The 24,177-nt window shown below is 43.6% G+C and overlaps 1 protein-coding gene across 1 annotated transcript; it reads right to left on the reverse strand.

The window, feature by feature from the left end:
- Window positions 1–4,002: 4,002 nt before the first annotated feature.
- On the reverse strand, window positions 4,003–20,819 carry LOC121844747 (RING finger protein 150-like). The gene is made up of 5 exons (XM_042315190.1): window positions 19,984–20,819; window positions 7,745–8,005; window positions 4,560–4,675; window positions 4,359–4,441; window positions 4,003–4,093 (listed from the first exon to the last, which is right to left on the reverse strand). Exons 1-5 carry the CDS (start codon window positions 20,432–20,434, stop codon window positions 4,003–4,005), a joined length of 1,002 nt encoding a protein of 333 aa, XP_042171124.1. The 5' UTR covers window positions 20,435–20,819.
- Window positions 20,820–24,177: the final 3,358 nt, after the last annotated feature.

Here is a 24,177-nt window from a genome sequence, read left to right on the forward strand (position 1 = left end):
AACATGATTATCCGAAGGACACACAGCTGCCATCACGCAAATATACTCCCCTGTAACTACAAAGAACAGCCTGTAACACTAACGAGCTTAGAGTGCCAAGCTATCTCACTGACATTGAACCCTACATGCACTCCTGCATAAACAGGAAACACCTGAGCCTAAAGCAGACATTACCAGTCCCTAAATCCACGCTCCCTTGACACACATACATTTCATGAGCACTGTACACTCACACTCTACCCCCCCTACTGGTCAGGTGCCAAGAGCAAAGGACTTTGCTGAGCACCAATGGGGCTCCTGCTCTGGCTAAGAGCAGGCCCGCCTCCAACTCTTCAGGACCAGTCAGAAGACCAACACAACGAGACTCCACCTGCATTATTCTGTGTATACATTCTGCTGTAAACTCTGGCTGGGCAGCCTAATTATTCTGACTCCTCACAGAGTCATATTGCTTAGGTCCGTGCACAGTGCAGAACAAAGATATCTCTGATCTTAAAATAAACTGCCTTTTTGCTACACCTGATTCCACTCTGTCCAGCGTCGTTGTTTTGCTCTCCCTCATGTAAACACCAACACTGGTGAGGAACAGAGAGAGAGAGAGAGGCTGGTGAGGAACAGAGAGAGAGAGAGAGGCTGGTGAGGAACATGAGAGAGAGAGAGAGGCTGGTGAGGAACATGAGAGAGGCTGGTGAGGAACATGAGAGAGAGAGAGAGAGACTGGTGAGGAACAGAGAGAGAGAGAGAGAGAGAGAGAGACTGGTCAGGAACAGAGAGAGAGAGAGAGAGACTGGTGAGGAACAGAGAGAGAGAGAGAGCCTGATGAGAGAGACAGAGAGAGAAATGTGAGAGGACGAGAGGTTAAGGCTTGCATTAGGAGAGAGTCAGTAGCAGCACTGCAGACTGGCTCTAGCAGACATGCAAACACATATCTCATCATCTATTTTATACACTCACGCACACACACACACACACGCATCTCTTATCATAATCCTCTTTGAAACCAGGCTGACAGACCTACGGCTGCCAGGAGCATCTATAATAACATCACTAGGGAGATCAAACAATTATATCAGGTAGGAAAGACCAGGAGCACTTGGTATGACTCAGGAGGCTTATTTGTCCTGTATGACTCAACATGAACAGCTCTGCTGGTTGTCACTTCAAATCAGAGAGGTATAATGCAAAGCAGGTTCAAGGACTTAGCCAGCTAACTTGCCTGAATATTCTGAAATATCTTTATAGTTTTTTTTATAAAGATAAACTTGAAATGGGCATGGTCTAACTGAGCCAACAACCAAAAAACACATCCCTAAACGTAGCTTTCCTACTGAACCAGAAAGTAATTTCTGGTTGTTTATCAAAGTCAGCTGGCTAACTCCTCCTAATTAGTAGTGTACCCCTAAGGCGTTACTCTTCGAGGGGAGTACTGATCTAGGATCAGTTTTGCAGTTTAGATCGTAGTAAATACCATTATATGTACAGCCTTCCTATTTCGAAGACACTGTGAATATGGGCCTGGAGCTTTCTTTCTCCTTACCCCCAAATGGCATCCCCCCTCAGTGTGCGCCAAGTTTGTTTTACTGCCTATACTGCATTAAGCTATCGTGCTGGTGACAGCCAGACTACAATAAGGCTAAAGGCCTAGGTGGCAGTACTGCCATGCCATTCCATAAGCAATGACTCAGCCCGGTGATTGGGCTCTGCGTTTTGCGCCCAACCCAAATCATTCTCCCTGACATCGCAGATCCATCCTGGGGCTTAAAATAAACAGCAGGTGGGATTTTGAATGCGCTCCGGGATGGAACCGAAAGCGAATATTTAACACAAAGGTAGGTGTGACAAGCAATGCCAAGGCTCGAAAAGGGGACAAGCTGTGCACAGTTGAAGGACATACAGGCATGTAAACTCAGTGTAAAAAGTGTTCAACTACCTTGAAGGTAGAACATTGACTGGCATTCATGGGAGCGCAAGAAGTGGCTTGTGTTATGGGAATGAGGAGGGATAAAAAAGTACAAGGTTCTCCCTAGTTTTCTAATGTTTTGAAGGGGCTCAGCAGGTTGACGCTGTCCAAAGTGTTTCCCAGGTCTTTAGGTACAGTAGAGGCCTCAGGAAGCTAATAAGACTCTGTCAAAGGCAGCAGTAACTTGTGGCACAACTGACTCGAGAGTCGAGCGTTTGGTCGGAGGCCCCGCCAACTGCAGGTGGAATTTCAGCACGGTGGGCAGGACAGGAAGTGGGCCATGCCAGCGTCAACACTCCTGCCCACTCTCCGAGCATGCGACTGCAGGCAGCACACACACACACACACACACACACACACACACACACACACACCGCCTAATAAGTTCCATGTGCTAACCAGATGTTAAACAAACAGGCTAACTCAAAAAAACACAATGTGCCTATCAATGGCTCCAGTGCTGTAGTGCCTTATGCTAATAAGTTGCTAATAGCAAGCACCGCAACCTTAAAACATACTCTGATGCTACGTATGTAAACCATGCCAATGCATTTGGGTTAGCTTGTGACTTTGGAAAAAGGAGCACTATTCCCTTCTCTGGCTCTGGCCAGGGACTCAGGTGGCTGATGGCCAGTTCTGGCCCTGGGCTAGCTAAGACTACAGCAGCCCTGGCTAGCTAAGCCCACACCAGTACAGCAGCCCTGGGCTAGCTAAGCCACGCCAGTACAGCAGCCTGGGCTAGCTAAGCCACGCCAGTACAGCAGCCCTGGGCTACTAAGCCACGCCAGTACAGCAGCCCTGGGCTAGCTAAGCCACGCCAGTACAGCAGCCCTGGGCTAGCTAAGCCACGCCAGTACAGCAGCATTTGGGCTACCGTATTACCTATACAGCAGCCCTGGACTGGCTAGCCACGCCCTATGACCCTGGTCAAAAAATAGTGCACGCCAGTGATAAGTGGACTAGCTTGTGGACGCCATGTGAAGAACCAAGGACTAGCTGGTCTCTTACAGCAGCCCTCTGTTCTAGGTGGAGACAGCCAGTACAGCAGCCCTGGGCTAGCTAAAACCACGCCTTTATTTCAGCCCTGGGCTAGCTACAGCTCTGAACGCTTGACAGGCTGCATGGGGGAGTGTTCTGGTACCTATATAGTGCACTGGTTTTGTAGAAGTACAGACCCCTGGCTCAAAAAAGTTCTGTTAGTGCTGGGATGGAACCAAAGCAGGTGTGTGAGAGAGTGTGTTACATGTACAGTGGGGCAAAAGAGTATTTAGACAGCCACCAATTGTGCAAGTTCTCCCAATTAAGTATGAGAGAGGCCTGTAATTTTCATCATAGGTACACTTCCACTAGGACAGACAAAATTAGAAAAAAATCCAGAAAAATCACATTGTAGGATTTTTAATGAATTTATTTACCAAATTATGGTGGAAAATAAGTATTTGGTCAATAACAAAAGTTTCTCTGTCTTTGTTATATACCCTTTGTTAGCAATGACAGAGGTCAAACGTTTTCTGTAAGTCTTCTAGGGTTTTTCACACACTATTTGCTGGTATTTTTGGCCCATTCCTCCATGCAGATCTCCTCTAGGCAGTGATGTTTGGGGCTGTTGCTGGTGCATAGGACTTTCAACTCCCTCAAAGATTTTCTGGGTTGAGATCTGGGACTGGCTGAAGCCCTCCAGGACAGAAATGCTTCATGACCACTCCTTCGATTACCCGGGCGGTGTGTTTGGGATCATTGTCATGCTGAAAGGCCCAGCCACGTTTCATCTTCAATGCCCTTGCTGATGGTAGGCTTTGTTACTTTGGTCCCAGCTCTCTGCAGGTCATTCACTAGGTCCCCCCGTGTGGCTCTGGGATTTTTGCTCACCGTTCTTGTGATCATTTTGACCCCACGGGGTGAGATCTTATGTGGAGCCCCAGATCGGGGAGATTATCAGTGGTCTTGTATGTCTTCCATTTCCCTAATAATTGCTCCAGTTGATTTCTTCAAACCAAGCTGCTTACCTATTACAGATTCAGTCTTCCCAACCTGGTGCAGGTCTACAGCGCTTTGAGGATGTTCATTTTACACATGGGACAAGTCCGATGGTCCAGAAGCCAGGGGTCCACACAGCTTTTATGGAAGATGTGCCTGAGGACAGAGTCACACACACAAACACGCACAGCCTTGATGATGTCATCCGTAGTAACAGTCTCCTTGGTAACATAGCATCACTCACCATGCTCTACATATGCTCTCAGGTACAGAACAGTAAATTATTGTGGCATATTAATGACTACCAATCATTCCCAATAGACCTACTGCAACACATGATCTATAAGAGACAATGATAGTAATGGGTGTCAATGTGTCTGCTCTCTCTAGTTACACTGACAAATGGGAGAGGCTGTCGTACCTGCACGGCAATATCCTAACAACATCATTCGCTTTATAGCCCTCGATGCACACAGCACAGTTGTCAAAGTCAGACTCCGTTTCCTAGAACACCAAACACACAGGAGACATTTGGTTGGTTGTCTAGTCTCCTTTTCATTTCCTGGAAGGTGGTAGACCTGAGGCAGCCCTAGTCCTGTCCTGTCCACCATGTCCAGCTTACCTGAGCTCTCTCCCCGTTCCACCGTGAAGTCTCTCTGGCCCTGTGATTCGCGTTGGTGGCAGACTCACTGACATCCTCATAGTCTGGCGGAATGTCTTCTGCACAGTCAAGGTGGGCTGAAATCAATGTCAAATATAAACAAAAACTTTCCAAAAAACAAAAACTTTCAAATAAAATCTCTCCAGGATCCAGGGTTGATGGAATGAAAGAAGATGGATAGCAGGAGCGTGAAGACAGAACGGTTCCTTACTGGTATTCCCAGCGCTTTAAATAGGTGGTTTGAAACACTTTACTTGAAGAAGGTCTATACGATGGTCCATAAGCCAGAAACCAGTCATGAAATCTTTTGGAAGATGTGCCTGAGGCAGAGTCATTCATAACAATCCACGCACAGCATTGATCCAACATCCATAGAACAGTCTCATTGGTAACAGAAGCAGCCAGGTCATTTTGTCTCCTTGCTCTCAGGTACAGAACAGTAATTAATTGATGGCCTATCTTGACTACCAATCATTCCCAATAGACCTACTGCATACAAGATCAAAGAGACAAAGATAGTAATGGGAAAGATAAGCAACCCAACCTGGCAACCCAAAAATGGGAAAAGAATGTCTGGCAATATCCTATGCTTTATATCCAATAAGCCCTGACAATGCACAGGAATGGACACGTTTCAAAGTCAGACTCCGTTTCCTAGAACACCAAACCATCTGAGACCATATCACTGGTTCTCTAGTCTGAAGGAGATTTCTGGAAGGTGAATAAACAGAGCCGGATCAAAGCCAGCAGCCTAGTATATTCATAGCAGCGTTCTGAGCTGACACACACACACTTTGTTGCAGACCACACACAACACACACCGAGTCAGGTCACTGAGTTGTGCAAGGTACGAAAAAGGGAAAGAGGAGAGAAAAACAGAGCCATGCAGCCTGTATAATTTCATGAGGGAGGGAGCGATGAGAGCTAAATGCATAAAAGGAGTCAGTCGATGGGCTGATGGAAGTTCATTACCAAATGCTGAGGGAGGGAGCGTGAGAGAGGTTCGCTGAGGTTTAGAACCATATCACTGCTACTTAAATGAGGGGGGAGGAAGAGACTTTGCTTGAGGGAGGGAGCGATAGAGGCATTAAATTCATGAAACCAGTCATGAAATCTAAATGCATGAGGGAGGTATCATTCATAACAACCTTCGTAACACATTTTATCCAACATCATAGAAGAAGGTTACGTAAAGAACACCAGCCAGGGTACCATCTCTTTCTGATGGTTCAATGTGGAGCTTACTGATGGCCCCTTCTTGGCTAAATCTCAGGGCATCTCTTCATAGAAGATCAAGAATAACAAGAAGGTGGGGAAAAGATAACAAACAACCACCAACCCAAAAGAAGAAAAGAATGTCTGGAATTTCCTATATATCCAATAACCGCTGACAAGGCAAGGAATGGACACGTTTCAAGGTTAGAGAAGGGCGAGATGCACTGCTCCCATCTGAACCATATCACTGGTTAATAGATCAGAGGGACGTTCTGAGAGGCTGTAAATGTTTTAACACGGCCAGATGAACAATCAAAGCAGTGATATTGAAGCATGTGGCGTCTCCCTGATGACAGTTAACCTTATTTGAATGAAGCCAGAACACTGAGCCTGATCAGTCACTGGAGGTTGTGCAAGGTACGAAAAAAGGGAAAGAGAAAAAGAGAGAGGGAGGGGGAGGCGATAGGCTAAATGCATGAGGAGGGAATTATAAAGTGAAGAGAAAATGCATGAAGGAGGGCGATGAAGCCTAATGCATGAGGAGGGAGCGATAGAGCTAAAATGCATGAGGAGGGACGATGAAGCCCCGATAGAGAGCTAAATGCATGAGGGAGGAGCGGAGCGATGAGGAGGAGCGATAGAGAGCTGCATGAGGAGGGAGCGATAGAGAGCTAAATGCATGAGGGAGGGAGCGATGAAGCTAAATGCAGGGAGGAGCGATAGAGAGCTAAATGCATGAGGGAGGAGCGATAGAGTGGATGATAAATACTAAGAGACATTGAGAGAGGTAGGCTGTTAAACCTCGTCATCTAGGTCTACTCTCACTGTGGAAAAGAACTGCCTCAGACCAGGCCACTGCCCACAGCTGCTCTCAATCAATCATCAAGGAAAGTCATTGTGACATCAGCAGAGAACAGATTTGTGGTTTCGAGCACCAAGCGAGAGTTCTTGGAGTGAATCGCAATTCAACTCCAGCCGGGTATGAAAAAAATCAAAAAATTGTCACCATGGTGCCATTTCCCTTGAAAACCCATGTGGTTGTCTTAACATTTGTGTCAACATCGGACGTCTTAGAAAAGGTTTCTTCAGCTGTCCCCATAGGAAACCCTTTGAAGAACCCTTTTTAGTTCCATGTAGAACCCTCTGTGAAAGGGTTCCACATGCAACCAAATGGTTTTTACCTGGAACCAAAATAATTCTCCCTGCAACCAAAAAGGGTTCTTCAAAGGGTTCTCCTATGGGGACAGCCGAAGAACCCTTTAAGGTTCTAGATTGCACCTTTTTTGTAAGAGTGTGGGCCACGGTGTGCATTGACTACACAGTCCAACAGCACTACATGGTTGACGGTCCAACAGGTTTCCGCTAGCAAACCCAGCTGTCGCGCTATTTTTAATTTTGGCCTTCATTTCTGGATGGAAAAAGCAGAGAAAGGTTTAGAGTAGACGAATCACCTTTAGAAAAGCAACTGCTCTACATATAGATATCGAAAAGTATGTTCATACTGTGGTCAAACTGCTAGTTTACGCTGCCATTACGGTCATACCATACCTGGTTGCGGTCACGAGCTTTGGCATATCTGAACCACTGTATATAGTAACAGACAACCTGTGTGTTATCAGAGACACACTGAAATACAGTAGGATGACATTACCAACCATGTCTTAATGTTATAATCCCTTCAGACGGTAGGTTACAATGCTACACTCAATACGTTCCTCACATTGACCCACATTAACCCAGTACCCTGTATATAGTAGCAGACAACCTGTGTGTGATCAGACACACTGAAATACAGTAGGATGACATTACCAACCATGTCTTAATGTTATAATCCCTTCAGACAGTGAGTGTAGCATTGTAACCAACCATTCCTCACATTGACCCAGTACCCCCTGTATAGCCTCAAGTTATTGTTATTTGGGGGTCTGTACAGTGAACCGTGCCTGATTGCGGTCGCGAGCGTTGGGCGTATCTGAACCGCTGTATATAGTAGAAGATGAGCCATGCCAGGGAGATGATCAGGACGATGAAGGAGATGGAGACAAACACCACCGACGTTCTGCTCACATACTCTGAAGGTTCCACCGTTCCTATGGTGATGTGCATGGTCACCGTGACGTTGCGTTCTAGTAGAGCAGCGATCTCCCGACCCTTGGGTTCCGGAATCATGATCGCCACGATATCCCCCGTACCTGTTGGAATAGGAATTTCCAGGTGAACAAAAAGAAGAGCAGTCGTTGGTAAAGTCAATCAAATACTTATCCGGTTTGTTAAAAGTTGCAAACGGAAGACATTTATAGAGCAGAGCAGAGAAAATGTCTAAACGGGCCTCTTGGAGATGTGTGATTTAGAAAATACAGTGCCCAACACCAAATGTTGTGTGAACACCAGGCTGGTAGGAAGTCAAGAAGTCAGCTGCTACAAAATGTATCCAACCAGGCCTCCTGGGTGGTGTGGTTAAGGGCGCTGTACTGCAGCGCCAGCTGTGCCATCAGAGACTCTGGGTTCGTGCCCAGGCTTAGTAAAACCAGGTCCGTGCCCATGGCCTACGCCAAGGGTTTGGCGGTAGGGATATCCTTGTCTCATTGCGCACCAGCAGCTCCTGTGGTCTCTGCCAGGTCGGTGTTTCCTAGAACACCAGGCTGGTAGGAAGTCAAGACTTTGTCAGATTATAGCTACTAAAACAATTGCATGAAATTGGGGAGAAAAATGGGTAAAAATAAAAAAAAATGTATCCAACCAACTACTGTAAATATGTTGTAGTTCATTGGAAATAAACTTAATAAAGGATCTGTTGAGACAACCTACACATCCATATTCATGTGCCAATATTGTTTTTTGTATAGGACAGAGATCTGCAACATGTGGCTGTGGGACTGCATGTGGCTCTTTAATTGCTCCTTTGATGGCTTCATTAGATCCCATTCATTTGTATGGGGATTTGAAACCTCTCTGTGGAGGTATCAGACCCCTATTGTGTATCAGGGTTGAGCTAAACTATAAATAACCTGTATTCACAGAACACTGTCTGTAGAACACCGTGAGTAATTAGCATTAGGCTAGCCTACTGGGAGTTCATTCAGGCAGAGACAGGACGCAGAGCTAACAAAACAAACCCCTGACTCTCCATGTCTGGGTCAGAGCCCTGTGGCCCTGTTCAGAAGGGAGAAAACGTTACAGATTTAGAACGTATCTGTTGAACAGAAATGATTTGTCTGTCACAGAGTAAGGAATCATATCAGCTCTGTTCATTAGCTGACATTTCTATCAACAACGTTTTGAACATTTCACATCCCTGGTGTCACAATACCAGACCGCTTTGATAACACAGTCCAATTGACAATTAGGTCAGGCCCAGCTGCCACTAAAAAGGTTTGATCGGTAGCTCATTTAGGGTCAAACAAAGTACAACACCCCCCCCCAGACACTCTACAAGGGAACATAATTTCATAGCAAAGGCATTAGTTCACACCACCAGATAGTCAACAGAGTGGAAAATTGTAGGATATTTTAACACTTTCACAACTGAGTTGAAGGTTGTTGAGTTGAATGTTATCAAGGTCATGAACAGAAGTGCCACTTTAACACGTTGTGTTTTAACACTTCAGTTAACTCCTTTCAGAGTTGAAACTAGCAAGTTCTGACAGGGCCTCCCACCAGACATTATTCTCATCCTCACCTCTCATCTAGCCCCTCTCCCTATGGCCTGTGACCTGACACTTCACAAAATCCTCAACCGTCACACCAAAAGATACTAGAGCTTCAATACACCCTTTCTTCACACAGAAAATTAAAATTACAGTGATAAAATATCCTTCAAGTAGGCTAAGTCCTAAGCTAACACACTAAATAAACACAATCGACATCCCTCAAGATTTCAAAATGGTCGCCATTCACGTTCATAAGGAGCAGGCCAAAAAGCTTCAGCGAGGCAAGACTCCGAGTGCCTTAACTTGCAGCTACAGTATGTACTGCCTACCTGTCTCAGACACACTTTAACCACTGACTGAAGCATTGGGAGGTGAGGTGAGAGTGATAGATAGGAAGTATAGCCTATCAGAGGTGTCTGAGTGGTTTAAAATCCCAGACAAGAGATTACACTTCATGGTCACTCCATCTGCAGCCACACATTGATGTGGGATGATGTCTGTGTCGTCAAGTGCCTAAGTGACTCATTAGCCTTTGGAACTCGGTGACATCATTTCCTCTAGTACTCTGCGGCCTTGTTACCGGGCGTCTGTGCGGAGCCACAGGAACACAGAAGCCCCAGGGTGCTTCACTTCTTCACTCAATCTATCAGTAATTTCTAAAGGAGATGCTCGTTCACTGCCACCACCGCCGCCCAGGCAGCCCGGCCAGCCACAGGCCATTGTGGGATACCCTCGGCGGAGGTCTGAAAGTGGCCAAGGCCATTATATCACCATACCCTGGGGATGGATAGAGAGAGAAAGAAAAAAAGAGAGAAAGTTGGCACCAAGCAACACCATATTATAACTGCAGAACAGACAAAAACAGGTTGGAAAAAGCTGTGACTGAATAAATAAAAGTAGCTGCAAAACTTTTAGCCCAAGAAAGACACAAAGCAAGCAGCAAGGCATTCAAAAATGGATGACTCCGTCAACCCACTCACTAATGAATTCCGGATTAGAAAAGGAACATTGGACTTTACTCCAGAGACTGAAATATATTCACTAACAAATGCGGATTTAAAACCGCCAAAAAATTGGCATACGACAGTCGGCGCGTCCATAAGGCTAAGAGCTAAGCTTCCCCTAATGTAAATTGGCAAAATTATATAGCCTAATTATCTTACTCCTGTCGATACAGACATTAATAAAACAATTAAAAAATAAGCTACTACACCAGAAAGCATGATTTGGCCACAGAGGATCATTAGCTTCTTTAAAAACATATAAGCTGTGGATCCTCGTAAAACTGACCATCCTACCGATCCTCGACTTCGGCGATGTCATTTACAAAATAGCTGCAAATTGATGCAGTCTCACAGTGCCATCAGTTCACCAAAGCCCCATATATAACACCACTCATGGCTGGCCCTCACTTCATATTCTCACCAAACCCACTGGCTCCATAGCTTCTTTAAAAAACATATCATTAAGCCATTTAAAATAGCCACTCTACTCTGCAAATTGGATGCAGTCTAAAGTGCCATCAGTTGTCACCCAAAGCCCCATATACTACCCACCACTGCGACCTGTATGCTCTTATCTCATAGTCACCAAACCCACTGGCTCCAGGTCATCTATAAGTCTTTGCTAAGTAAAGCCCTGCTTTATCTCAGCTCACTGGTCACCATAGCAGCACACACCCGTAGCATGCACTCCAGCAGGTATATTTCACTGGGCACCCCCAAAGCCAATTTCTCCTTTGGCCACCTTTCCTTCCAGTTCTCTGCTGCCAATGACTGGAACGAATTGCAAAAATCACTGAAGCTGAAGCCTCATATCTCCCTCTCTAACTGTAAGCACCAGCTGTCAAATTAGCTCACAGGTCATTGCACCTGAACATAGCCCATCTGTAAATAGCCCATCCAACTACCTCATCCCCATACTGTTATTATTATTATTTTTTGCTCCTTTGCACCCCAGTATCTCTACTTGCGCATTCATCTTCTGCACATCTATCACTCCAGTGTTTGATTGCTAAATTGTAATTATTTCGCCACTATGGCCTATTTATTGCCTTACCTCACCTAATTTGCACACACTGTATTTAGACTTTTCTATTGTGTTATTGACTGCATGTTTGTTTATGTGTAACTCTGTGTTGTTGCTTGTGTCGCCCTGCTTTGCTTTATCTTGGCCAGGTTGCAGTTGTAAATGAGAACTTGGCATCAACTGGCCTACCTGGTTAAATAAAGGTGAAATAAAATGTAAAAAACGCATTGCCTACAGTCAGAAGGCGCCGCAATTTGGGCAGCGCCTGGCAAATAGCCACATAGATGATTGTTGAGTTGCGAATGTCAGTGAAAAGTAGAAGCCCGGACAGGCATATCGCAATATTTCAAAATCCAATTGAAGGAAAACATAACTTGGAATGCAAATGTCTATTGCTGTAAAGAAAAGACAATGAAAAGATTAATCTGTCTTTTAGTTATCAAAATTCTCAATTTAATTGAGTGAACAGTATAGCCTTTCTTATTAGCACCAGCCGAAAGTTTCAGTCATATTCCCGGTGAGTGCGCATATTCACTCTTTCATGGTTGGGTATGTGCTACTTGAACGTTAGTTTTTGGACAATAATTTCCTCCGCCAGGTTAGATGAACGTCATAATTGTATGCATCTACCCTTCTCATAGGACGATTAGATGGATCAGACAACATCGTTTTAATTGATCTGTTTGTCAGTGTCAGCAGAGTAGGCTACTTTTGTCATTTTTATCGTATTAAAAAAAGATTCTGCTAATGTCTCCAGTCATACAAAGTGTAGTAGAATTGCATGACGTGTTCATAAAAGGCCAAGATGTTCCTGTGCAAAGAAAGAAGAACAGCCATGCATTCAATGATTAAGTTATATTATTAGCCTAAATTACGACTATCCAATCAACTCTTCACATTAGGAATAGTAGGCTATTTTACATAAGTCTGCAAATATGATGATGCATGGAATGCTTTATTATAAAAGGTGCATTTTTCTGGTGAAAATCTGATTCCCCAAACCTGAAACTCACAAGCTGCCTATGAGATACGGCATGCACGGTATGCAAATTTTCCTTGGCAGAGTTGGCATGACTCACATCTGTACGGGTCTAACAGTGAGAATTAGGTCAAATTAGAGTGGGTGAAAGAGGGTGGTCAAAAGACAGAGGGAAGAGATGGAGGAGACAGAATACAACTCGTTTCTCTGTACTCTCGGTCTATCGCCATGGCGCCCAGTTTCATGCCGCGATCCTGGAAATAAACCCCGAGGTATGTGTGTGTGACGCAGGGACTGATCCCCCATGGACAGCACACATTTCATATGGGAAAGGCGCAATGCATTATTATGCTCATAAATCTCCATATGTAACTAGTTCGTCATAAGAGACATACAGCCACAGGTTTATGGGGAGAAAAGAGAGCAGATCAACAGATAATCTACATAATAATAATCTGTATTAGCCCAACTCTTCGTATGGGTCCAAAAGCTGCCGTTTGGAAGCTTTTTCTCATAGGCTTAAAGGTGCTACTGGCAGTGTGCTTTTTTTCGGCTTCAGATTGCCTAATTGTTTCCAAAAAACTAAAACGAGTAGACTAAATCTAATAATACATAGCAGTCTAACGAAATAAGCGCATCAGGAACGAAGAGCTCCGGAGCCAATGTCCTGGCATAGACGGGGCCTAAATCACATTGTGACGTAACAGTGCACAATGGGTAGTAGGCTGGAGGCTACTGTGTTATCCTGCAAATAGGGTTTACACACAGCAAGGCACAATGTATTAGGTCCAAGGACGTCACATATAGGCCTATATGCCATCAAGCGCACACACACTCACAGAAGTTGGCTGAATTAGCAAAGAGCATTGCAGCAGCACCGTGGTTTGTTCATACATAACGGTAGCCACTCTTAATGCAATCAGCGGCACAATCACCGACTGAAAAACAAGGCTGTGTGTGCACGGTAAACAGATCTCACGGCTGCTAATACTATTATGTTAACACTGAGCCCTACACCCTGACAAACGCTACACAGCTTCAAAAAAACATCATGGGCTTGCTAACCTAACCAGATAACCCTCAACTGATATGCATAAAAAAAACTGATATGCATAAAAAATCCAACATGGATGACAAAAGATTAGTAGCAACACATGGCCTCAAGGGGGTGGATTCACTTCTTCACCTCTATGAGCCTTGAGAACAATATGGCCATGGTAAGGGAACACATTGACAAAGTTCTATGTCTGCAAAGCTGCTTTTGCACACTGGCCATGCTTCAGCTGTTAAGTATGAGATCTAAAGTAGGTAGTGCAGAGTAGACTCAAGGTTTTAGCCATCTTTACCATCTGTGTGGGATTTTGGATTACATAGACTGGTCCCTGATCTGTTTGTGCTGTCTTGCCAACTCCTATGGTCATAGTCACATCAATAACCATAGGAGTTAGCAAGACACAACAAACAGATCTTGGACCAGGCTAGAAATTACAACCCAGATGAAGGTGACAAGAATACAGACACAAAGATATTCCACAAGGGGCAAGATGTCATACACATGTTATCACCACTGTCTGCAAGTAGTTGGCGAATCCATTTCATTTAGAAAGAGAGAAAGAACAAGAAAACGGAAATAGCTGCTTCTAAAAATCAAAGCAGTGTGTAATATCAACCGATGGCCCGACAGAGGCTGAACTGGACCAAAATCTCTCCTCTTTGTGGACACCCTTTAGCAAGAATGGTGCATAATCAGCCACGATGGTGCATAATAAGGCAAGCCAGGTGGAATAGAGAGTGAGTGAGCAGTTGATTTTTAGAGGAAGGGCGCTAACCTGTTTAGTGCTGCTGAGGATTAGCTTTTGCTAGCAGCCTTGAGGGCAGCATAACCTGCTGTGTAGTGGATAATAGTATTTGGTTAGCTGTAATTAAACAGCACAAATCCTCATTCAATATCAACGGTGTTAGTCTGTCCAGCAGAAATGTGCATAAAAAGATCAAATAATTAATACATGTAGCCACCGAAATTTGCATAGCCAAGATAGCCGACAAAATAACTGCCTAAAAAACCATGGTCAGGAAAGAAAAACAAAGGATCTGGCAGAGGAAGGGAGCCACGTCATACAGAAATCTAGTGATTAATTCCAGCTCTCAGAAAATGTCTTCCACGTCGCTCTCCCTCCATATAAAAGCCAGACTGCAAATGTCTAGTCTTTCATAAAGATCAGCCCTGATAGGATTCATATGTGTCCTGTCCACACAGAGGTCTGAGTGTTCTCATACAAAAAGGCCTTGTATGCGTTCTTTGTCACAGGTGGGGCCAACCTAATTAAGATGAGAGAGAGAGAACGAGATTCTTGGCTCTCGGTTACCCTGGCCGATACAGTCCACTTCTGTTGGCTCACCGAGAGGAGGACTGTTCTTTCTCTCGCTTTCTTTTAGTTCCCCTTTCCCTCATCATTGCTCTCTCTCTCTCCCCCATCTCTATCTGTTCGTCTCAGGGCTGGGAGTATGAGTCTTAGCAGCCCCAGAAATAGCACAGTCTCCTCTTTTCCGTAGGTACCCAGGGACTTCCGGCCCGATGTACCCTCTCAGCAGGAAGGGTATGTGTGTGTGTGTGTGTGTGGTGTGGCTCGTATCCATATGCTTCCCAGACAAAATAGTTAGGAAGAGTTAGGCATATATAATGTCGACTTTTGTGACGTTTTTGTTCACTTCAGTTGTTCAGGCATACAACAATTTTTTTGGAGGCAAGCCGAAGTCAGTAGCCGGCGTACACCCCTTTGTCGGTGATTGGTCAATAATAGGGATTCTTCAATAAAGTCTTTGTTGTCATTCAACGAGAGATGACTCATTTTCATGCAAAAAAAAAAAAAAGAGACAACATCTGCAAACATCTTAGTTAGATGTAAAATTGCAAGACTAAGATCCCCTCAGCAAAAACTTCAAAATGAATAACAGATTTCTTGAGTTATTTTAGATTAATTTAACTATTTTGAAGAAGTGTATACTGGCTATGGCTTCTCAAAATTGACAAACAATACCATTCGACGCTTTTTTTCTAATTTTTCAAAAAGAGGGTCTTTTAAGGGATATACAAGCACACTTGTTCGGTTCACCTAGCCGAGCTGCCAAGCTGAAGAATGCTGACGCCTTAACAGACACATCTCCTGGGCTGTGCCAGCCAAGCAGGACGCAATGGGGGTCTCAGAGAGCTCGGGGGTCCACCCCCCCCAAACCCTCTCCTCGGCTGGCCCCATGTGTCTGAGGCATCTGGTAGGGCCTTCCATCATCTCTCCTCACTTCCCCATTAGAAGCCAGCATGCACGCCACTGTCCAGTCCAGGAGATGATGCAGATAGGGCTTGGAATCTGTCAGAGACTGCCAGTGAATGTGAACAAAGGGGTTTATATGAATGTAATGACCTGTTTTGGTCCACATGGCGTAATCCTCAGTTAAAAGAAGGCAAAACGTCAGCAATGGTAACCATTCCATTAATGCCAACCCTCATGCAACCCGATCACCTGCACAGCTTGGATGCCCATACAGACAGACACCACTCTGTACTGGTTGGAGGTGGTGTGTCAGTGCTTTTGCAGCAGGCTAATGCAGTTTGGCAGCGTGCTAACAGGGTGATAGGGCTGACAGGTGTGTAGCCCATTGTGAAGGAGGGTGCTACATTTTACAGCACGTCGTCAAACCAGTCGCACAGTCAGGTTGTGTTAAGACACAGACATGGTTGTTTAGTTTCAATCCATTAACATGATCTGTCTCAGTAAACAGAGCTACAGTAAAGACAAAGGAGTGTAGCCGAGCTCAAAACGCATGTGGGCACACACACACACGTCAGTCATTCAGTGCTTTCGAAAAGTATTCAGACCCCTTGACTTTTTCAAATGTTGTTACATTAGCCTTATTCTAAAATGGATTAAATTGTTTTTTCCCCTCAACAATCTAAACACAATACACCATAATGACAAAGCAAAAACAGGTTTAGAATTTTTGCAAATTTATATTAAAAAAACATGAAATATCACATTTAAATAAGTGTTCAGACCCTTTACTCAGTACTTTATGAAGCATCTTTGGCAGCGATTAAAGCCTCAAGTGTTCTTGGGTTTGACGCTACATGTTCAGCACACCTGTATTTGGGGAGTTTTTCCCCCATTCCTCTCTGCAGATCCTCTCAAGCTCTGTCAGGTTGGATGGGGAGCGTCGCTGCATAGTTATTTTCAGGTATCTCCAGAGATGTTCGATCAGGCTAAAGTCTGGGCCCTGGCTGGTCCATTCAGGGACAATCAGAGACTTGTCCCGAAGTCACTCCTGCATTGTCTTGGCTGTGTGCTTAGGGTCATTGTCCTGATGGAAGGTGAACCTTCACCCCAGGCTGTCCTGAGCACTTTGGAACAGGTTTTCATCAAGGATCTCTGTACTTTACTCCATTTGTCTTTGCCTCAATCCTGACAAGTCTCCCTGTCCCTGCTGCTGAAAAGCATCCCCACAGCATGATGCTGCCACCACCATGCTTCCCCGTAGGGATGGTGCCAGGTTTCCTCCAGATGTGACGCTTGGCATTCAGGCCAAATAGTTCAATCTTGGTTTCATCAGATCAGAGAACCTTGTCATTTGCCTTTTATTGAGGAGTGGCTTCCGTCTGGCCCCTCTACCATAAAGGCTTGATTGGTGGAGTGATACAGAGATGGTTGTCTTTCTGGAAGGTTCTCCCATCTCCCAGAGGAACTCTAGAGCCCTGTCAAGGCCCCTCTCCCCTGATTGCTCAGTTTGGCCAGGTGGCCAGCACTAGGAAGAGTCTTGGTGTTTCCAAACTTCTTCCATTTAAGAATTATGGAGGCCACTGTGTTCTTGGGGACCTTCAATGCTGCAGACATGTTTTGGTACCCTTCCCCAGATCTGTGCCTCAACACAATCCTGTCTTGGAGCTCTATGTAAAATTCCCTTGTGGCTCATGGCTTGGTTTTTGCTCTGACATGCACTGTCAACTGTGGAACCATATATTGACAGGTGTGTGCCTTTAAAGCATGTCCAATCAATTGAATTTACAACAGGTGGACTCCAATGAAGATGTAGAAACATCTCAAGGATGATCAATTGTTGTAATTGTCATTATTACAAATTAAGTCTAAATTACATTTTTTTTACATTATAAATGTACTTTTTAAAACAAGTTTTTTTATTTGTTTGAGGAAAAAAAAATTAAACGATTAATCGGTATAGGCTTTTTTGGTCCTCCAATAATCGGTATCGGCGTTGAAAAATCATATGTCGGAGAACCTCTTGTATGGATCATGGATAGAGAGGAGAGGAGGGTGTTTTGTGTAGGACTCATAAGATGCTGCAACCCTAGGTTTCTCCTAAGAGCTTTTCCTTTGCAACGATGGTGCAAGAGTTTAGAGTGGCCAGAGCACCACCACCAAACTGTCACTTGCAGAGCTGGGGGGCCTAACCAGCCTAGATATGAAAGAGAGAGGTCTACAGTAGAAACTTGGCAGCCAGTTAACACCAGTTTTTTCTGTTAAAGCCTTCACTGCTGGCTCCACTATTGGACCCGGACCAGACGGAAACACCTTCGACTGAGGGATAACATACCCAACTGATTAAAATGTCCATTGGATGTGCTTGGGATGAAATGGCTGACTCAGATATTCCCATGGACAGACTCTCCAAGCTGGCGTCTTAAACATGTCACCCATCACTACGCAGTGATAGTTCAATTAAAAGCACGCCATGAAAAATGTCAGATGTCATAGTAACCGCCACTTTCTGTAGATGTTCAAGCCAAGGCTAAACAGAGATGACTCAATTAGTACATTTGAATTAGTCTGTCGACCCCATTAATACACAAAGTGTATTTATGTTACTTCAGTGTCACCATTGAATTGGGTAGGTTTTACGAAAACAAACAAACACTCTTCTACATGCACACACACGGGGCGACAGCCTAGAGGTTAGAGCGTTGGACTGGTAACCGGAAGGTTGCAAGTTCAAACCCCGAGCTGACAGGTACAAATGAACAGGCAGTTAATTGTTCCTAGGCAGTTTGAAAATAAGAATTTGTTCTTAACTGACTTGCCTAGTTAAATAAAGGTACCATTTTTTTTTTTTAAATGCACACACTAAGTTGACAGAGGCTGTACAGGGGCACAGGGTAGCCTAAACTAGTAACCGGAAGGTAAAGTTCAAATCCCAGGTACAACAGGCAGTTGAAAATAAGAATTTGTTCTTAGATAAATAAAGGTAAAATAAAATATGGATTGCCATTTGGATCTCTTAAGTTTTACAATGTTAAATAATTTTGGGTTGAAATCGTAACTGCTAAATCCGTCTTCCATTAATATTTATGTCCACCCAGAACTAAAATCCACCTACTTCCTGTCCCCTCTGCTCCTCTTTGTCCTTGATTCTTTCCTACATGCCTCAGGGTGAGAGCAGGAGAGACAGGCTCTAAATTGTATTAAAATAATAATAATAATAATAATCTCTCTCTTCATCTCCCTTCATCTGCACTGATTGGAAAATACCCGACAAGTGAAAACAATAATGGTCAAAGCTCATCATGAGGCTGGCTTTCACCTGGTCAGTTGTCAGTGCTGAAGAAGGACAGGGAGCGAGGTGAGGTCAGAATTTGATGCGGTCAAGAATGAGCCGGAGAGAGAAATTACAGGAGAACTCTTTAGCTTACACAACAGCCTCAGCCTGATCTGAGCCAGTACCATGCCAATCCCTGACTCAACATTTGGCCCAGTTCAGAATCAGCAAGATTTAGATATGCATTACAATTAGATATAGGCTAAAATGTACAGGGAATGTGTAGGATATCAGAGCTTGACTGATGATCTATCCCAATGCAGTTGGAAACATGCATCAATAGTCTATAAGAGCTGGGTGGATACAACTCCCAGAGGGTCATGGTGAGTTCATGCATGGGCGATGCAGCATAATATCAACATTTATATTTTACACAATGGGCCCATTTCCTTAAAAAGGTAGACCTGCAATCCAAAATCTAGTTTTGTGGAGAAAAGTTGTTCATTGATCATTATCACACAGCTAGGAGGAAGGAAGAGGGATGCCGGTTTACTGTTGAAAAATAAACAGCTGCAATACATTACCAGTTCACCAAACAATTGTCTTGAGAGACAATGACACATCAAAATGGTTTAGGGTTTGAGGACTGCATTGAGCTTACATCTTGTTATGATTTGCACTTGTAGGCACAACTGGCAGCAAATGGACAATGTGCTTCTTTGTTGATTAGTTCAATATATAATAGTGAGTTTGACAGTTTTGAGCTTGTAGCTTACGGACATGAATGCCTTGCCAGTCTTAAACAGCCTAAAACAGTGTGCCATTGCCATAACGACATGATAACAGGGCAGAGTACTTGTAAACTGTCACTAAGTCACAACAGTGACAAGTACAGTGTCTCATACAAGTGATACAGTGCATCGCATACAGTCATGAAAGCTTGATGAATTGCTCCCCCGAAAGTGTAGTTTACCTTGATGAGGCATTGTTATGGTATCGTTGATATTAGTGGAGCCCACGTTATAAATTATGACTGCAGATGCGTTGTGGAATGCAGCGACGTTGCGAATTTTATCTCTGAATGTACAATTCCCCGCAGCTATCAACGCCATCCAAGCATTGTTTTGATAAGGCAGGGGATACTTAACGTTCGGGTCGCAAGCTTGTCTCTCTTGCAAAGGCATCAACACTTGCCCTCTTGCTTCTTTCTTGGGGGAGTGCTCGCCATATCTTCCACACTCAGTCTTCTCTGTTTTGATTTCTGAAGTCACGGGATCCACATAAGTAACGTTGACAAACGCGGTGTACCATTCTTCTTTCTCCGCCACCGTAAAGTCCAGGCACAGCAAATGCACGAAGCAAAAGGATAGCAGCCATGTTGAGAGAGCTAGACTGCGGCAGGCTTGGATGAGGGACATTGCCATGTTCAGTCCGAGGATATAGCGAATGTTTCCCTCTCCACCAAGCCTAAAAGCTGCCTCTCGCTGGTAGCCTCCCCCCTTTCCAAGCTCGACGACTACGATTTCGGACTACCCTGAAGTTGAAATACTTGAAAAGTGATGTAGTGGTTAAAGGTAGCTTCTGGTTGTTGACAGAAATGTTTTTAAACAGTTGGTTGTAAGGCGTGCTTCTCCACCCTGCCTACTGCTACCTAAGCGACCGGCCTGCAATGTTGTTATCAGTCAGCTGGACAAGCTTTTTAAACATGTGACTTGGGCGGGGATCACGAAGATAGTCGAACCTGTCCCCCATAATAAAGGCTAGTGTTCGCCGATACAGGGATCGGCAATAGTTCCTCGTGAGAGCCAGTTTCATCATAGCCCTTGATGGTTTTTGCGATTGCACTTGAAGAAACTTTAAACATTCTTGAGATTTTCTGGATTTACTGACTTTTATGTCTTAAAGTAATGATGGACTGTCATTTCTCTTTACTTATTTGAGCTGTTCCTTCTATAATATGGACTTGTTTATTTGGTACCAAATAGGGCTATCTTCTGTATACCCCCCCCCAACTGATTGGCTCAAACGCATTAAGAAGGACAGAAATTCCATAAATGTACTTTTAAGAAGGCACACCTGTTAATTGAAATGCATTCCAGGTGACTACCTCATGAAGCTGGTTGAGAGAATGCTAAGAGTGTGCAAATCTGTCATCAAGGCAAAGGGTGGCTATTTGAAGAATCTCAAATATAAAATATATTTTGATTTGTTTTACACTTTTATGGTTACTACATGATTCATTATGTTATTTCATCGTGTTGATGTCTTCACTATTATTCTACAGTGTAGAAAATAGTCAAAATAAAGAAAAAGTCCATTGAATAAGTAGGTGTTTGAAACCCGGTATATATATATGTATGTATGTATGTATATATATATACATATATATGTAATATATGTATGTAATATATATATATATATATATACTTGCAATAGGTAATTACAATATTTACCCAGCAGAGGGCAAAGTTGTTTACTTGATTACAGGTCACAGATCACGCACACAATTTACATTGGGGGTTTGAATTACAGGTTAATATTGTCAGGACACGTTGCAGAAAAATAACATGATCATAGCCGTGGGTCTGTGACCTGTAATCGAGTAAACATTGCCCTCTGCTGGGTAAATATTGTGATTACATATTGCAAGCGGTTCTTCAAGTTGACCTCAAGAGAGCACTGTATCCTGCTACATGTCCATCATCATGCTAGCCTTTGGAAGAGAGAATACAGAATGAGTGCGTCATAGGCCCTATATACTTCCCAATTAATCACATTCTTTCCAATGAAAGGAAGTCTAGATTAATGCAGTCTAATAATAGTTTCACATAAACTCAAAACAAATGTTATTTGTCACATGCTTTGTAAACAACAGGTGTAGACCACCAGTGAAGTGCTTACTTACGGGCCCTTCACTTAGCAGCAATGCAGAAAGGAAGAAAATAGAGGAATAATAGAAAGTAAAACACACAATAATAAAAACAAATAATAAATACACAATGAGTAACGATATACCCGGGTACTAGTACCGAGTCAATGTGCAGGGGTACGAGGTAATTGAGGTAGATATGTACATATAACTAGGAATAGTGACATATAATAAACAATACTATATACTACATGTACATACAGTTTGTGTGATAACCAGCTATAATTAGACCCAGGAACATGTACAACACATGACGAGGGCTAACAGATATCACACACACACACACACTGTGAATAAGAAACCCTGCTATATGTGTTTTAGTGTAAACAGCAACCCCATGAACAGAGACAGTATATTATTATATGCATTGAACTGTATTCTGGAAGGTTCAATAAGTCAAGCTTATCATGTTAGGGCATCTGACCAGGGTCTACAGTGTTGAGGTGGCTCTGGGTAAATCCACACTAGCATACCACCTGAATGCATGCCGAATATGGCTTCATGCTAAGAGATATGTTAGTGTGGATATTGGAACCGAGCCATACAGTCTCAGGCTTGTTGCATTGCCACTATTGATGTGTAATTATTCTGAACGCCCAAAATACAGCAAGTTATCAATATGAAGTTAGATTTGAACACAAGACTCGTAACAAACGTTTTATGAACCATGGAGAAATGTAGCCATAAAACAACATGTGCTTCTGTGAAACATCTGATTGACCACATATTTCGTGAACACGTTTCTGGACGAGGCTGGATACCAGGAGGATCTGAGAATGACAGACTGTTGTTTAGTACAGTAGCCTACACACACACCATTGTGTTCATATGGACAGATGGAGATAGATACAGTAAACCTACATGAGGTCAGATGAGATGGTATATTTCCTCTAGAGAGTATTTTTGTACAGTAATAAGGTGACAGGTCGTTGCATTTCCACAGCACAGCCTTGGGAAGGGAGATTTCACTGGAAATAACTAGGCCATGTCTCCATCTAATCACTTTCCTTACCATTTTGAAGTAGGAAACCTAAAGTATTTTATGCCATTGCCACCACATATGAAATTACCAAATCTATTCCATTTGATCTGGATTTTGCCAAGACGTAAAACTATTTAATACTTGAGTCAATTCAATCAAACCCACAGTGCATTTGTACAAGACCGTATGAATTTGGCCCTCAGTCAGTGGTCAGATGCCTTGGTAATAGTAAACAAATTGTGAAATATAGATGCTTTGCGACCTTTTGCCACATTTCAGGCTTCAAACATAGAGATATAAAACTGTATTTTTTGTGAAGAATCAACAACAAGTGGGACACAATCATGAAGTACATGATATTTCAAACTGTTTTAACAAATCAAAAAGACAAAATTATTCCATTTGCAGCAAACTCTCTCCAGAAGTTCAGTGAGGATTTGAATGTCAATGTTGACCTAAATGACTATTGATCCACCTGTGTGGTCTCCGTATAAATGCACCTGCATGTAAGTCTCAGAGGTCCGTTAAAGCGCAGAGAGCACCTGTTGGAAGAGAAGTTGCGGTTGGATACAAAAAGATTTCCCAAGCTTTAAACACAAAGACCGATAATATTGAAATGGAAGGTATCAGACCTGCAAATCTACCAAGACCTGGCCGTCCCTCTAAACTTTCAATAGACTGATCAGAGATGGCCCATGATCACTCTGGATGAACCATCTACAAGGTGGGAGACTCTGTCCATAGGACAACAATCCGTATTGCAAAATCCAGAAAATAAAGTAGCCATTTCTTAAAATACCATACAAAAGTGTCGTTTAAAGCAAGCCACCTGGGAGACACACAAACATGTGGAAGAAGGTGCTCTGGTATGAAACCAAAATTGAACAACAATGCAAAACGTTAGAGTCCAGCTTTGAACACACCATCCCCATCAAACATGGTGGTGGCAGCATCATGAACAGTTTGGGCCTGAGTCAGGGACGCCAAATACAGGAGCATTCTGGAAGAAAAGGGAGTCGCAAAGTGGCGGCTATTTGTCTTCCAACAAGACAATAGCAAAATCTACAATGGAATGGTTCAAAAATTTATATCAGGTGTTAGAATGGCCAAGTCAAAGTCACCTGCCGAGAATCAGAACTGAAAACTGCTGTTCACAAATGCACCTCACTGACGAGCTGTTTTGCAAGGAGGAATGAAAAAATGTCCAGTCTCTCGATGTGCAAAACTGATGACAGACATACCCCCTCTGTAATAAA

Source organism: Oncorhynchus tshawytscha, unplaced genomic scaffold (assembly GCF_018296145.1).
Source record: "Oncorhynchus tshawytscha isolate Ot180627B unplaced genomic scaffold, Otsh_v2.0 Un_contig_19528_pilon_pilon, whole genome shotgun sequence".
Lineage (NCBI taxonomy): Eukaryota > Metazoa > Chordata > Actinopteri > Salmoniformes > Salmonidae > Oncorhynchus > Oncorhynchus tshawytscha.